A 15,458-nucleotide genomic window follows, 5' to 3' on the forward strand; every position below is an offset into this window, starting at 1 on the left:
CCCTGACATTCGCTGAGCTGTTATTATAGTTGGTACACTTGGAAACCAACATATCCTCCATTATTTATGATGCCATAATGGTGTTTGACAGAATGCATTTTTCATTCTAACCAGATTCTCTAAAATGTTTTCTAATTATAGTGCGTAACTGTCAAAAATATGGAAATAGATTGAAGTTACTTCCAACTGTGGCCTACCACATAAAAACCCATCACCCCAAAACCAACATATCTAAGTGCTGTTCAGTGTTCATTGCTTCCCAAAATGCATCTGTCAGTACCAGGCACAAAGTTTCATTTATCATGATTTCTTCTATCATGTTATAATCATATACACATCATATTATATACTGTACAGCTCAACAGACATTTAGGCTGTGTTTAGACCGAAATGATCTGAAGAGAAAACGCAAAAGTGAAAACAAAACATGGCTTAGCGAACAACAAAAGCTGACAATTTTATCTATACAGAGGAGGAAGTGGAGTTATTGCTCCAAACAACCTTAGATTATAAAGCCACAAAGGCACAACAGGGTGTGGACTGGGAGTCCTCCCAGTCAAAATATATAGACATTAGGACCAAATTTCTTCAGCAGTAACCTGTACTTGGAGGGACGTCATATCCACACGAGAAAGACGCTATCTGTAAAAGTCAGATATCATCAAAGCTGAAAGCCATCTGACCAACGGCGGAGTGGCCATGGGCAAGTAATCATTCTATATTTGATTTATGTAACGAAATATGGGGTGCCACCGGGAGCAGATCGGAGCAGACTTTTGCGTTTTTACCCTTTAGACGGGAACGCGACAGTGGAGCATTTTTAAGATTTCAAACTCTGGAGGGTGGTTTCACTGTTTTTTCGTTTTTAAGCCCCAAAAACGCCGTCGGCGTCTAAACAAAAGGCACATCTGATAAAATATGTTGTCGTTTTCACTTGCGAATTAACATGCCAGAGATTATTACAATGAGAACCGACAACCTGTATCATGTTTCTTTTGGACTATCTTACCGGAAAACAAACATCCGCAACACAAATACTGAAAAACAAAGAGTAGATTTACATTTGTGTGCTCATCGTCTCCACAGTCTCTCCCTCTCTCCCTCTCTCTCCCTCTCTTGCTCTCTCTCCGGTTTGCTTTTGAAGGGTAACCTCTGTGGAATGTGCTTCGTTAATCTCTCTTGACATTTCCCAGTCTTCCTTTGCTGCGTACGTCTCCTGCTTGTTCAGTCGGTTAAGCCAAAGGAGTCAGGCCAAGCCAAACATTAGAAACCTGAAATCTTTCTCTCTCATCGCTGAATGAGGCCAAAAAAGGGCACAATATCCGCATATGCAATTGTTTGAATGTGTGTTTTGAAACCGAGCACCTGTGTCTTTAAAGGACGTCTAATGCTGCTGCTGAGGAATGCACCAGTGGTTTTGTTTCTGATGGAGCTTGATGTTGGAGTACTGCTGAATAAATTAAGTCACTTAAGCGTGTCTACAACCGTAAGCTATGGCAGCAGCAGATGTGTTAACTAGAGAGTGGGGCCAGCGCGGCCTCCTCTCTGGCTGAGCACAACGCCAATTGGTGGTAACATATTTGCACGGCTCACACTCTGTTAATGCAGCCCGCAGGGTGCCACTTTACACAGCAACCCAGTTGCACCACTCTAAACTGAACTGAAGTGTGACAGTCACAGGTGAAACTGTAAGCTCATGTTACCATGTGTAGCTGTATACATGCAGACCCAACAAGTAGCAGGTCGCAGTTTGAAGTTACTTCTAGAAGTCCAATCTGCTCCGGAGGCAAAATGTTTGAGGTAAACCTCAAAGTGCAGAGCCAAAGAACCAATATTAATATTTCCTTTAGATGCTAAAAGTTTATTTGTCGGCAGATGGCGACTCAGAAAAGCCGAATGAAGAGAAGCCCTGAGGTATAGCAGAAAAAAAGGTTTGTCTTTTTCAACCACGCAAGAACATCTGTGCATCTTGACTGATCACATAACATCAAGCTGAAACCATCTTACATACACGTCGGTCCGCGCTTATGTTCTCTCCAAGATGGTTTTCCACCAAGACACAGAATCAGCTTTTGAGAATCGATATCCAGCTGCTCTTTTTCTTTTTCACATTGAAGTAAACTGAAGCCCAGTGAAAAAGAATAAATTGTAAGAGAGGATTATTTTTAAAGGGGCACTCCACAAATCAAGATTAACAGCTTGTATAAAATGGTTGTAAAATAGTTTTGATTTCTCTGGAGCAAGCATTCAAAAGTTAGTAAAAATAACCAATGGTATCATCAGGATCATCTTAGCTTGGAGCCTGCTATCAAGTTGCATTGTGGGAGGTGTAAGGTCCAGCATTTATTGGAGCTTAACCAAGGACTGCATTGGTTTTAATATTTCTATCTCTTATCCCCAAATTTTATGGAAGTACAATACTAAATTGTTGGAAAGCCCCTTTCAGCCTAGCTAGCTTGGTACACATAATTTAGCCATTAACTGGTTAGATTTCAGAATTTGATTTCAAACTTAATAATGAACTTCAGAGCTGAAAACTGTCTCCACCTACTTAGATTGAACTCAACCAATCAGATTGCTCCGAATTAAGAGCAGCTCTGCTTTGAGTGATATTTTAACTAACAAAACATCCGCTCCAATTTCGACGCACATTTAGCAGCACTATTCAACAGGGAATCCCTCAATGCCTTAAAAGCACCTTAATCCCACTTTAAAAGCAACTCATTTTATTATTATACCCCATGATCACGTGTGGCCAAGCTGCTGCTGCTGCTACTGTACTTAAACCACGCGATGACTGAGATGTGTTTTTGTATTTGCATAATATTTAAATAAATGGGGAATATTGGCAGTGGAGCATAAAAAGAAGATTAATATTCAAACAATCTATTTATAAGCCAGAGTGTGTGGATGAGTATCAATGGTATTATTGGCACTTGGCTGGCATCCATGCGGGGGGGCATGCGTGACTGATGGAGTTTCACCATTTTATGATGAGGATGAAGAGCGGTGCTGTCGGCAGAATCGGGTACACTTAAGCCTCTGCCCTCTCTATCACTCAATCATTTGCCAAGTTAATTTGACAGTCTTGATGATCTGACTTACATCATGTCACTGCCTGCAGGAGGAGGAGGTAAGGGGATACATTCAGAGTCACGATTAAGTATAGCTTGACATGCAGATTCGTAATGGTTTTGTAAAACCAGATATTTCAGTAATTCCTGTTAAACATCAAAAATAATAACCACCTGCAAGTAAAAGTGTCAGGGAGCTGCTTACAGTGTAAGAGCTCCCGGTTCCATAGTTCCATAGTTGGATGATAAAGGGGGGGACACGTAATATTTTTCCTTTCCCAATCTCCATTAAAACTTGTTGGTTAAACACTCTGATCCAAATTGTCTATTCTATCCTGTGTGGATTAAACTATTTTTTATTGACAATAGAACTAACAGAGATATTGTTGATTCAGTTTATAATTATAATTTCTTTCATGACAAATGACAGCTTAAAAAGCTGCAATGACTGGTGAAATTTGTCATTCTAGACCACTTTTTTGAAGGATTTATTTGGTTGAGAAGATAAAATGTGAGGAACTGTCAGACAAACAAGCTCGTATCATAATTGCTGTTTATGAAAATGCTTTGAATTTCTTCAGTCTGCCTCCAAATGTGACAAATGGGACTATTTGCTGTTTCTTCGAGCCTTCTATGGTAGCAAACTGAGTATCTGTAGACTTTGACTAGACTAGACTGTTGGTCGAACATAACAAGCATTCTGAAGACATTTTGTAGACCAAACGATACATCAATTAATCCAGAACATAATCGGCAGATTTAAGAATTAATAATAGAAAAATGTGTTTGTTGCAGTCCTTACGCTGAAGGACACCAAACTGCCAAGATTTAATTGGAGATTCAGTCTTCAGATGATTGTTCTGCTGTCTTTTTCATAGAACTGATATCTTTATTTTGTGTTTATTTTATTGTTGCAGGAGGGATAGAATCCAAAACATATATAACATTATACTACTCTGTTTCATGTTGATCTCAGAAGAATACACTGAGCTCTGCAGATATACCCCTCAAAGAAAAAGGTCATTAATAATGTTTGTCCCACTGCGACAAGTTGACAAACCTTTAAAGGTGTTGACATTGCTGTTATTTAATGTATACATGCTGTTACTGTCATGCAATAAGCCTGTTGTGGCTGAGGACTGAGGGATTAGACACGCACGCCCGTGGAGGAAATGTGAGGGATTGGACGGCTGTATATAACACTAGTTATAGTGATGATGATAAGAATTATGGCTTGTTTGAATTCCACCAGTGATGTCTCTCTCCCCTCCCCTCCCTCTCCTCTCTGCCACACGTTAGGAGGAAGATTTATGGATGAACCAGGGAAGAGAAAAGAAAAGGATTTGTTAATAGGGTTGGTAAAAGGGTTGCCAAACTGAAAATTTGATTTTATGGCATGCACTGCTGTAAACTTTCCTGGCGATTTGAATGAATTGTTATTATGTGAACAGAGCAGTCTCAACATGAGAAAAAACAATTGCTAAATGCAACTCTAATTTAGGGATGAGGAAACTGTGGTGTTCGGTAAACAAAGGCGGCATTAAATACCGTATTAAGCTGTCATTCACTTCAGCTTTCCATTCATTTCCTATGGCCAACTCGCATTAACACAGCCTGCACTCCAAATAGGCCAAGGCCTCTCTCAAATCACAGAGGAAGCTTTTGGAATAAAGAATTCACTCTGGCTGTGTATCTGCTGCACAACATGCTACTTGGGCTGTGTTTAGAGAGACTTTGTTAATGATATATCAGGGCTCACTTTTCACCCCTCTCTTTGTGGGACCTCATGGCGCAGTCGCTTGACTCTGCATCTGTCTGTAATCCATCAAGTAGCGGGTGCATACTGTACCTGTGGGAACTTGATGATAGCCTCGATATAAGGTAATGCAACACTGGACCAGTTGTGAGATGGTGGTTTTGGGGGGGTTATAGGATGTCTCTTTCTAGCCTGCAGCAGGACAGGAGGTTTAACCTTCCACTGAACAACATCTACTCTCCAAAAACAAGATGATAGACTCGTAGATGTTTCACAGTGGGCTCAGTTTTACAAACATATTTTAGACGGGTCTACAGTATAGTGTGTCACAGAGATAGATTCACTCCAGATAGACATCCAGATTCATCTGTTGGAAACTGTTTAGTTCTTCTAGATGTCATGTGGGACTAATTTGCCATAAATTCTGTGTAAATTAAGACTCTTTTTAAACTAAAAAACATTGCTGACGGAGTAACCGCGTCAAGCCGCTCAGCCCTGTTCACTCCAGCAGAAAATGTTGACCTTTTGGAAGAATTCAACATTTTACTGGAAAAACTCATTGAAGACTGTGACAATACAAAAAAAACATCTGGTAGTATAAAATCTCAGAGCAGTGCAGACGCGTAGCAGGACTTCTTTTACCTCCTCACACTCCTCAGAACACAGAATATCTTTGGACAAATGACTGATGATGTCCCCGCTGCTGTATGTTTCTGACAGCTTACTGTGGCCTCTAAAAACTCTTTCCCTTCTGATCACTCCACAACATTGTTAGAAAACCACAAATCATGAGCCACGTTTTTGTCTTTTTTGTCATTTGGTGCAGCTGGTCAGAGGTGTCTCTGACACAGGTGTCTCTGATTGGTGATTGTTCAAATTGATGAGTCGTTGTTAATTAGAAGGATATCTAACCCAAGTTTAGTGCTAGCAGGTCAGTAATCCTCTGTCTCTCCGCTCGTGGAAAACAAAAGTTATGTATTAATCAAAATCATCATAGATATCCAAGGGGTGTAATCTATCCCGGAGAACGCAAAACAGCCGGTCACTCATCCTTTTCTAAAACTATGCGCCATGGAAACCATTTCAGCTGGTGCAACCCTGAACATGTTAGTAGCGCTTAAACTCTGACCTAAGTTAGAACTTACATTCAAACTAGTTGAACTTACACAGCTGGTGCTGGTGCAACCCAGTGCTGAATTCTAATCTAAGGGAAAAGACTGGACTAACACTACAGACCAGTCTTAAATAGCTTTGTAACCAGCCTCAGTTTTAACTTTCAGAACTTAGAACCATTAGATTAGTCTAGTCAACGTTTTTTAGGCCAAGGACCCTTTACCTGAAAGAGAGACTGAGCAGGGACCCCCTACTACATATATTGTATAAAATTGAGTTGCATATTAAACTGGGCCTACAATAATGTGTAGAGCAACCTAAAGCCTCTATACATACCTTTTTACGGTGCCTTACAATACTAAGCTATTAAAATAATAATTATTGACATATTCATATATATTTATACATCATGTTTTAATGTTAGTCATATAGCACAGTGTATCCTTGAAGCTTAACTGTATCTGTGGATGGCTACCTTAACTACAGGCTAGTAAACCTGTCATCAATTACTGTCTGTAATTTGGCCGATTTAGCTTTCCTATTAATATGTTGGACTTATGTTTATGTAGCCTATATTTTCAGACATATTTTAAGTTTTGACAACAAAAACAAAAAATGATTTAAAAAAAAAACATCACTTGGTGGACCCCCTTCAGTAACTCTGAAGACCCCCTAGAGGTCCCGGACCCCCTGTTGAAGATATCTGGTCTAGACAAACAATACTGACTTATTTTAAGCCTTAGAAGTTAGCCAACCTCAGAACTAAGAGCTATGCTTTCATGGTAACAATTATCGATAATATACTTTAACTACATTTTCCTAATTACACACTTTACTTAAGTAAAGTTTTACTTGTAGTGGAGTATTTTCACAGCATGGTAGTACCTTTACTTAAGTAAAGGATCTGAGTACTTCCATCACTGCCTGCTGACCAGCGGCACCAAACGACAAATAAAATAGAAAAACATGGTTCATAATTTGTAGTTTGCCAACATGTTGTCTAAAGAAACGTCTTAAGTCTCACTGTTTGATCTGAGCCATAGTTAAAGTCCGTCTTTGTGCAACTGGCTCCTGCTCCGCCCCGTCCTAAGAGGGGAGTGAGGGAGGGCGGTGTGTTTTGGATAGAGATGCTGGCCTCTAGCAGTATTACTGGTAATTAAAAATTGGGTTGTTATTTCTGCACACGCTCAGCAATGGAGCAGCGCCAGCGAACCGCCATCCTGGCACCCTGCAACTATCAGCATCAACACTGGTGCATGAGGTCTAATTATTGTGCATCTGGCTCATTCCAAAGAGCCCACTGGTTCATCACAAAAAACAAGTCAATAATCCATAGCTGTTGTGAGAAACAATGATTTTGCTGCGCTGTTTTTTTCCTGTTTTATTGGGTCAACTTGCCACTAACCAAGTAGACACACACCCTCATACCCAGTGGCGTCTTTTCCTTCTTGGATCCAAAAGGCCACAGCCCCTACACTTGAGAACTATTCTTGTGACTGTTTATTTGGGATGCGTGCTTCTTCTTGATCCTCACGTCCCAGGGCGTCCTTAACCATGGAGAGCAAGACGCCATGGGGGGAGTCACATGAGACTGTAACTAGCTGATAGACAGGGGCAGAGGGGCTCCAAAGTGTGATGAAGTTCAAGAGAGGGGCAACGATTTGGGATGGGTGGAAACACAAGAACAAGAGGAGCCTGAGAGAAGGTACTAATGTGCTGTTGGAAATATGATATGTGTGATGTCAGGATGCTGGATTGGCGACACATTGGTAAGATATAATGCAATGTAGGGATGGAATTACTGCATGATGGAGAATTAAAAGGCAAAGGGTATAAAGTGCTCTGGAGGGGAAAGATTTCAGGTCTATCAAATGGACGTCTTTTATCACACGTCAACAATGATGTGTGTCTCCAACGTGAAGGTTTAAGGAACTAAGAAAGACACCTTTTTGTTTTCAGCAAAATATACTTTGGATTTTATCCGGTGGAGTTTGAAATTGCTCCCTAAGCAGAAAAAGATCACTGCATTCCTTTCAGCCCATGACAGAGAATGTGACACCTCGACCGAAATCCACAAGAAAATAAAAAAAGTTCTGACTTTTTCCACACAATAACAGTGATACGGTAAACTTCCTGCAGATTGGCAAGGGGAGATGGATGCCAGCGGAGGAGACAGCGTAACAGAATGAGGGAGGCAATCGGGGTCAGATAGATTAGGTGTCTGAGGTGCAGAGATACGACGCAAGGTAGTTACACCTGACTTGGCAGAGGTCCCTCTAACAAATCATGCTGCTCATCTCTCCACTTTTATCTGTTACCTCGTCTCTGCCTTCATTCCCACCTCTCCTCATGCATGCATTTGTTTCTCGGGTTTCAAGCGAACAGCTGATTTATGGTTCTTTGAGGTCAGCGTTGACAAAGGCAGCAGAGCATATTTCAGACTGACACAAACATTACGACATGCACTATAGCCTGTACAGTTTAATGCCACATATTACGGTGTTGTATTAATGGCACATACAGTATATGGTTAGGTTATTATGCTATGCTGCTGGACTCTCACATGTGTAGTTTACAGTGCAATGACAGGGCATATTAGTGACGAAACTGTATACCCCTATTTTTCATTTTATCAAATTGGAATCCTCCAATTTCATTCAACTGAACTGTTTCATCGCTTTAGGTCAACAGTAAACTAAAAACTACATGCATAAATCAGCAATATGGCTTTTTCCACCCAACACATTTTGCAACTGTTGGGTCATTGGGTTCTTTTTGCAGCATTGGGTTATTCATACTTGTTCAGGCCTTTGTACAAGATATAAACACAAATAATAACTAGGTTTCTGTATAAAACTTAATCACATACAGCTAATTAATTTCTTCAGTTATAACCCTAACCTTATGTCAGACATTACAGTAGGCATGACGACTTTTGACCGTTCACCATTCCAGCTTTCCTCAGCTTAATGAACCACGAGGACCTGAGAGGATTCCCCCTCACACAACACATTTGTCCCTATATGAGCCTAAAGGATCCATTATTATTACCATTAGTGACTATAATATCCCTTTTTGAGCGATCCATACTTTTTGATGAATGTTTAATTAAATGAAACAAATACAGAGTAAATACTAAAACCAATCACATCATCTTTTTACTCTCTTAACATTATAAATAAATATTCTTTTGTTCACACGCTGCTTTCATCCTTTTGCATTTATGTCTTCATTACTTTAAAGACAGCTTGAGAGTTTGTCCCCCTAAAAGACAACTTAAGCAACATAGATACTCTGAAGGTGAGTTTACGAAGACATGAGCTTGTCACTAACAACTGAAAGCTAAAACTCATACCACAGAGTAACGCTCATGCTTGACAGCTTTGATTCACATGCCAACTAATGAATTTTAGATAAGACATATCTTGACTATAGTAGAGGTAGTAAAACTCAAACGGCATCTTGGTTTTATGTCTGTATTAGTGAACTATAGACTAAATAATTACTAATGATCTTATAAAAACTTGTTTAAAGCATCATGATACAATTTCATTCATTTCATTCTCATTTGTCTACATTTCAAGCATTTCTTATCAAGAATAAATTATGGATTCAAATTGCTTTGTTGTTTTCTTTTTGACTCATCTGAACGTTTCACAGCATCGTCAGCTTCCACTTTTGTTTTTTGCTCAGTGGGTTTTCGGTTATAATCCTACAGGCTGGACCATCTTACCTGGCTTCTGGGGCTCAGGCATGTCTTTGTCTGTTTATAGCGATTCCTCTGACAGCGTCTTCCTCCCTCCTTGTCTGTGGATCTGCCTGCATTTCCTCCTTCATCCCTTTTTATCACTGCAACACCCCCCACCCCTCAACACCCCCACCCCCCAACACACACACACACACACACACACACACACACACACACACACACACACTACCACTGTCAGTGACTTCATCCTCCCCTCCAACAAGTGGAACAAGGAAGGAAGAGAGTGACAGAATGACTGTCACTTGAAACCTTGGCAGGAGCTGCAGAGCTTTGAGGAGCAGAAGGAAGACACCATGAGGGGTAAAAGCAGTCCAGAGCCATTAAAAAAAAGTCCAGCCTTCAAGGAAACCTGCCAACTGATTAACTAATTTGGCCCCGGAGCCGGAACATTAACAAACTGACTGATGCTAATCACCACTGACTGACAATTTGATGGAGTGATGCAGCAGCGGCTGAAAGTGCTCTGATATGTTTCGTGTTTAACTCGGGTAGAAAAAAACTGACATGTTAAATCTCTTTAGTGGACTGCACAGACATTGTTAGAAAGGAAAGTGGCCTCTGAGTTACTGTGGGTATTTTTGTTGTTGCTGAAGGGACGGTAATCAGATTCTTTTTGGGAGAGCAGAGGAGGTTCTTTTATTTATCCTTTTCTAGGGCTGAAGGGTTGAATAGATGCATTGACATTTTTGTGCTTCATGGATTAGATGCAGAGGAAAACAATCATGTCTCTGCATTAGGGCTTTATTTCCTTGTTTTTAGTCTAGTCCAAACACTGAAGATGTAGGCTATTCATTAATGTGCATTGTCCTCATAAATAAATAATTCTTAAAAATAAATATTGAAATATATATTAAAATATGAAGCTTGAAATCAGGGTTGAGTAGAGAAAATGGTGGAAATTGTGTTGCAACATTTTTTCATGTCCAAACCAACTATCCATAACCCTGAGGAGGGTAAAAGTAAAAGTTAAATAAGATCCCAACCCCAATAACTTTGTACAGTCCATTTCTGAAAATGATGAGATAGAAAAAAAACTCAGAAATAAAAATGAGAGCAAAGCAGCAGCAGCCTTGCGTTCCATTAGGCTCTGACAATCCCATTTGTTCTCCAGAAGCCGTAGCTGTCAACAGGGAGTATTTTATATGGGACCCAAAGCCCTCTGCAGCAATGTGAGAAACATCGTCAAAGACAGTAGAAGGAGGTCGCTGACCTTATGAATTCCAGAAGAGGTACAATACAAACTCCCTAACCCACAAACATGACTATACACACATGCATGCTTATTTGCCATATATATTTACATGTTGTGGAATAAATAAACAGTATAATTAGTATCATAAAACAACGATGGACGACTATGGTCTTTATCCTCCTTCCTTTGATTCCAAATGACAAGGCAGACCCAAAATGGATATTATAAGCATCAGTGTTAAATTATGCATTTAAGCAGCTTTTTACTTTCCATTCATTTATCTGTATACAGCCATCCCTATTTTTTAATTCTGCGCTCGTTTTCTTGCGGCACAAATTGCCCGGGCTGCCATAACCTTGGCGACAACAATAAACATTCTTTGAGACTTTAATTTGGCAGAGAGAAGTTAAGTCAGAAAGAGAGGCAGAGATTGAAGAACGGCTATTTAAGGCAAGTGCAACTTGAGATTCAGATGTTCAAGGAGAACAAAATACCCTCAAGGATGATTATGGAGGGGTTTTTGAATAGGACATAAAAGGTCCTTGAGTCTGTTAGACCTACTGTATATTCTAATGTTACATTACACTGAATTGTCTTTAATAAGTCCTTTTGATGCAATCACAGCTCATCTGTGGTGATGTATACTGTGACTCTTTGGAAATGTTGAAATGCATATATTGTTGCTTTAAAGTGGATATATAACTTCTAAACAGTGGAAATATAACATGCAAATACAACCTTTAACTGTTCTCCTGAATGCTGTGTTTGTTTCAGGGACGTATTAGAAGTATTTTAGTTTTGGTTTGTTTACATGATGCTGGTTGCACCAGGCTCCGTCACAACACAAACAACGGGCGCATCTCCTGATGCAAGCCACGCAACAATGTGTTTTCAGTGAGTGTCCGAAATCTCATTTGGTCGTTCCCTATATATTTTACTATTTAATAAACACCATATAGGGAATAGTGAGTGAGTGAATGAGGGAACGGTTTTGAACACAGCATCTCTCTCTCTGAAATGACCTGTGATTGGCCAAAGTCTCCCGTCACAGGCTACATTTTCTAAAGCCTGAAAACAGAGCCAAGGGCAGATGCAGCAGTCTAGATTTCTCTCAGACCACTTGAATTGCAATATGCTGATAGGTTATTATGGAATTTTTGCCCAACAATACCAAAAATAAAGTGTCTACTGTACCACAGCTAAAAGCTAAAGAAAATATCTAGCCATCCCATTTTACATTTTGAGAGTTAAAAGAGATGTAGAATTAAATATTATCTGCATAGCAGTGAGTAGATATACCGTTAAAACTCCGTGAGCAAAGGTATTTTTGCTGTACCCTTATTTCACCAAATTATGTTTGATATATAGTTAATATGGCGAAAGATCTGTGGTTTAAATCAAGCCAACAACTACGATCAGATTACTGAAGGTGCTTAAAAATGTTAATGTACAAAAAGTCAAGTATTCAGACAAATGACAGTTTCTGTATTAGGGGTTACATTTGACCTAAAATGTTCAGTTTCTCTCTCATACTGTAATTGGGGTCATTATGGTAAAGAAAATAAAAACTAAAATGGGATATACAAGACAGTGCTGGCTCAGTTTGAATTAAACTTTTAAGGATGAGCCATTTTTGCACTTTGGTAAAATATTTCAAACAATTTCTTGTTAATTCCAGTAATTGGTTGAGTCGTCTGATCAGTTGTCGACACTACAGCATGAAATGTATTAACAAAGACCTCTGTCTATACAGGCTGCTGAGAAAATGATTTTTCAGGTATTAACCACAAACCTATTTAAACTTCAGGACGTGAAAATAATTTGTTGACTTTCTGTCTCATTTTTCAGAATGCTCCATTTTAAACAGCACACAGGCAGATATGACATGACAGTGTCTTCCTTCAAAGTGAAAGTCCTGTTGCCATTTCACATAAATATACATGCTTTCATATTTGACTAAGAATAGTAAGTTGACACCGTTGTTTAGGGCGGTGACAGAGAGTAATGGGCTGTCCCAGTAAGGGGGATTAGATACTGTATAGGCCTGTATATAGTTACAAAGGCAGCGCCCCGGGAATCACATGCCACAGTCACCATATGCTCCATGCAGAGCACCCCCACCTTCAAGAAAGACACACTGTTTCATACAGACAGTATCATGATAACAATGATGCGCATCAAAAACAAAACCATTCAAGTGTAATTGAATGTTTAAAATAAAAGGAAAAACTGGTGTTTTTTGTTGATATCATCAGTTGTTGGCTTCTTTGTTTAATTATTGTTGACAGTCTCAAAAGGAGATATGGGGCTTGAACTTGTGTAATGGAGGACATTTTTTAAGAATATTTTTTTTGTAGTTTAAAGGGAAAGTTCATCCCAAAATCAAAAATACATATTTTTCCTTTTGCCTGTTTTTCCCTTTTTACCTGCTATTTATCAGTCTAGATTGTTTTGGTGTGAGTTGTCTAGTGTTGGAGATATCAGACTTAGAGATGTCTGCCTTCTCTCAAATATGATGAAACTAGATGGCATTCGGTTGTGGTGCTTCTGGTCTATATCCACAATGCTCCACTTCTGGGAATTCCCCCGTATTTCACTCTTTTCGGACAGATGTACGGTACCTTCCGCTTTCTTTGTATTCTAAACTCCGGTGGATTTATGAGGACTATGGTTAACTGCTCCTCAGATCTCTGCAGGGTAAATCCAGACAGCTAGCTAGACTATCTGTCCAATCTGAGTTTTCTGTTGCACGATTTAAACAACTTTTTAACATACACATGTTCCACCAAAACAAGTTCCTTCCCGAGCCTATTTTGCAACGGCACCGTGGCTCCGCCCGGCACTTAGCACCGCCAATGCCGACTGTGATTGGTTTAAAGAAATTCCAATAAACCAGAGCATGTTTTTCTCCCAACCACAGAATGCTGTGTGGACTAGCTAGACCCTCCTCCGCAGCACTGTGGAGGAAGGTCTGGCAATGCAAGACTATGGTGCTCCAACAGCGGCAACAAATACATCAAACTCAACAGTAATGTCTCTTTCCAGAAATCATGACCGACCCAGTTGCTTATTTATGATTAGATAATTCACAGACCTGGTTGTGAGCAGTTTTATGTAGGAACTACTTTCTTTCTACCAAACTACACCCACCAACCGTACCAGCACACAGAAGGGAGTGTAATCATGGCAAAGAAGCTCATGATTTTGGGGTGAACTATCTCTTTAAGCTAGATCCAGTCAAGCAAGAACTTTAGGACATGTGGAAAGGTGTTTTTGTGCACATTTCTTTTAACTCATCGAGGACATTCCTCATTTCCAAATATGTTTAATATGTTGTCAGTGATTCTAATGTGAGCCAGATTGACATTAAATGTTGGGAAAAAAGTTAGTGGAGAAGGTGCAACACCCCCCAACGAAGTAGTGTTGCACATTAAAGTGTTCATATTATGCTCATTTTCAGGTTCATAATTGTATTTAGAGGTTATATCAGAATAGGTTTATGTGGTTTAATTTTCAGAAAACACCATATTTTTTGTTGTACTGCACATTGCTGCATCTCCACTTTTCACCCTTTGTGTTGAGCTCTCTGTTTTAGCTACAGAGTGAGACATCACACTTCTATTCCATCTTTGTTGGAAGTCGCACATGCGCAGTATACTGTTAGCTTGTCAGTTGGAGAGTATGAGTGCGTGCCACGCTAGCAGCTAGGCGAGCATTACGTGTGTTACAAAGTGACGCACTTTTGTCACGGAAGTAACGGCTGGACTACAATAGAGCTGTTTGGAGCAGTTTGTGAACAGTGTTTTCTGTTGGAGATGGTAAGTCCCTTTGGGGTGGACTTTGGGCTTTTACACTTTGTAAACCTATAATGTGCACAAAAAGATATATAACACAATAAAGGAAAGGGGAAAAGCCAAAAAGCATAATATGAGCACTTTAAGTCGTGACTTCCAGATACTCTAAACTTTAAAGGATTAAAACTGGATTCAAAACTTCTTTTCAGCACTTTGATGGATAAATGTTGAAGTTTAAAATGATGGATGCCTTTCACTTGTATCCACAGAGGTTTTCTTGCATGTCAGCAGATCTCCTCAGCCAGGAATAAGCATTGAGAAATATATCACATCAATCACATTTGGCAGAAACCTGAAGCTGCTGCTTCTCTTTTCTCTCTCAGTTGATACATCTAAGTTTTGGGGCTCTTCTGGCCACAACCCCAGATAAGTGGAGTCACAGACGTTCTGCCCCTTAGTTGACCCTTGGACCGTTAAACAGGGATTTGGCGCCTGGAAACTTAGCTAAATTAGTAACTGGAGCCAGGATCTATTGCACACAGGCCCAGAGAAACAACGATCCATAGATTCTGGTCTGGAGGTGCAAAATATTGGAGCCACATTCACTGAACCTGTTGAGCTCAGGGAACGCTGCAAACAAACTAGGCCTGAGTCGCTGCCATATAACGAGGAGAAAAACTGGCTGTGCAACTCAGAGTTGTGAATGCTATCATTCTAACGATATTTGGTACATTCACATTGTCAAAACGGATTGTCTAGT

General features: G+C 39.8%; 1 protein-coding gene across 6 annotated transcripts in view; it reads right to left on the reverse strand.

The window, feature by feature from the left end:
* Positions 1–9,756, reverse strand: part of mybpc2a (myosin binding protein Ca) — a 56,911-nt gene extending 47,155 nt beyond the window's left edge. For 4 of the 6 annotated variants that reach the window (XM_028600310.1, XM_028600308.1, XM_028600306.1 and 1 more), the window contains exon 1: positions 9,677–9,756. In XM_028600310.1, the coding sequence (XP_028456111.1) occupies positions 9,677–9,698 (22 nt within the window). In that variant the 5' untranslated portion in view covers positions 9,699–9,756. The remainder of the gene's footprint in view (positions 1–9,676) is intronic. The other 2 variants (XM_028600311.1, XM_028600307.1) reach the window with 1 other exon arrangement.
* Positions 9,757–15,458: the final 5,702 nt, after the last annotated feature.

This window comes from Perca flavescens, chromosome 15, assembly GCF_004354835.1.
Source record: "Perca flavescens isolate YP-PL-M2 chromosome 15, PFLA_1.0, whole genome shotgun sequence".
Taxonomy (NCBI): domain Eukaryota; kingdom Metazoa; phylum Chordata; class Actinopteri; order Perciformes; family Percidae; genus Perca; species Perca flavescens.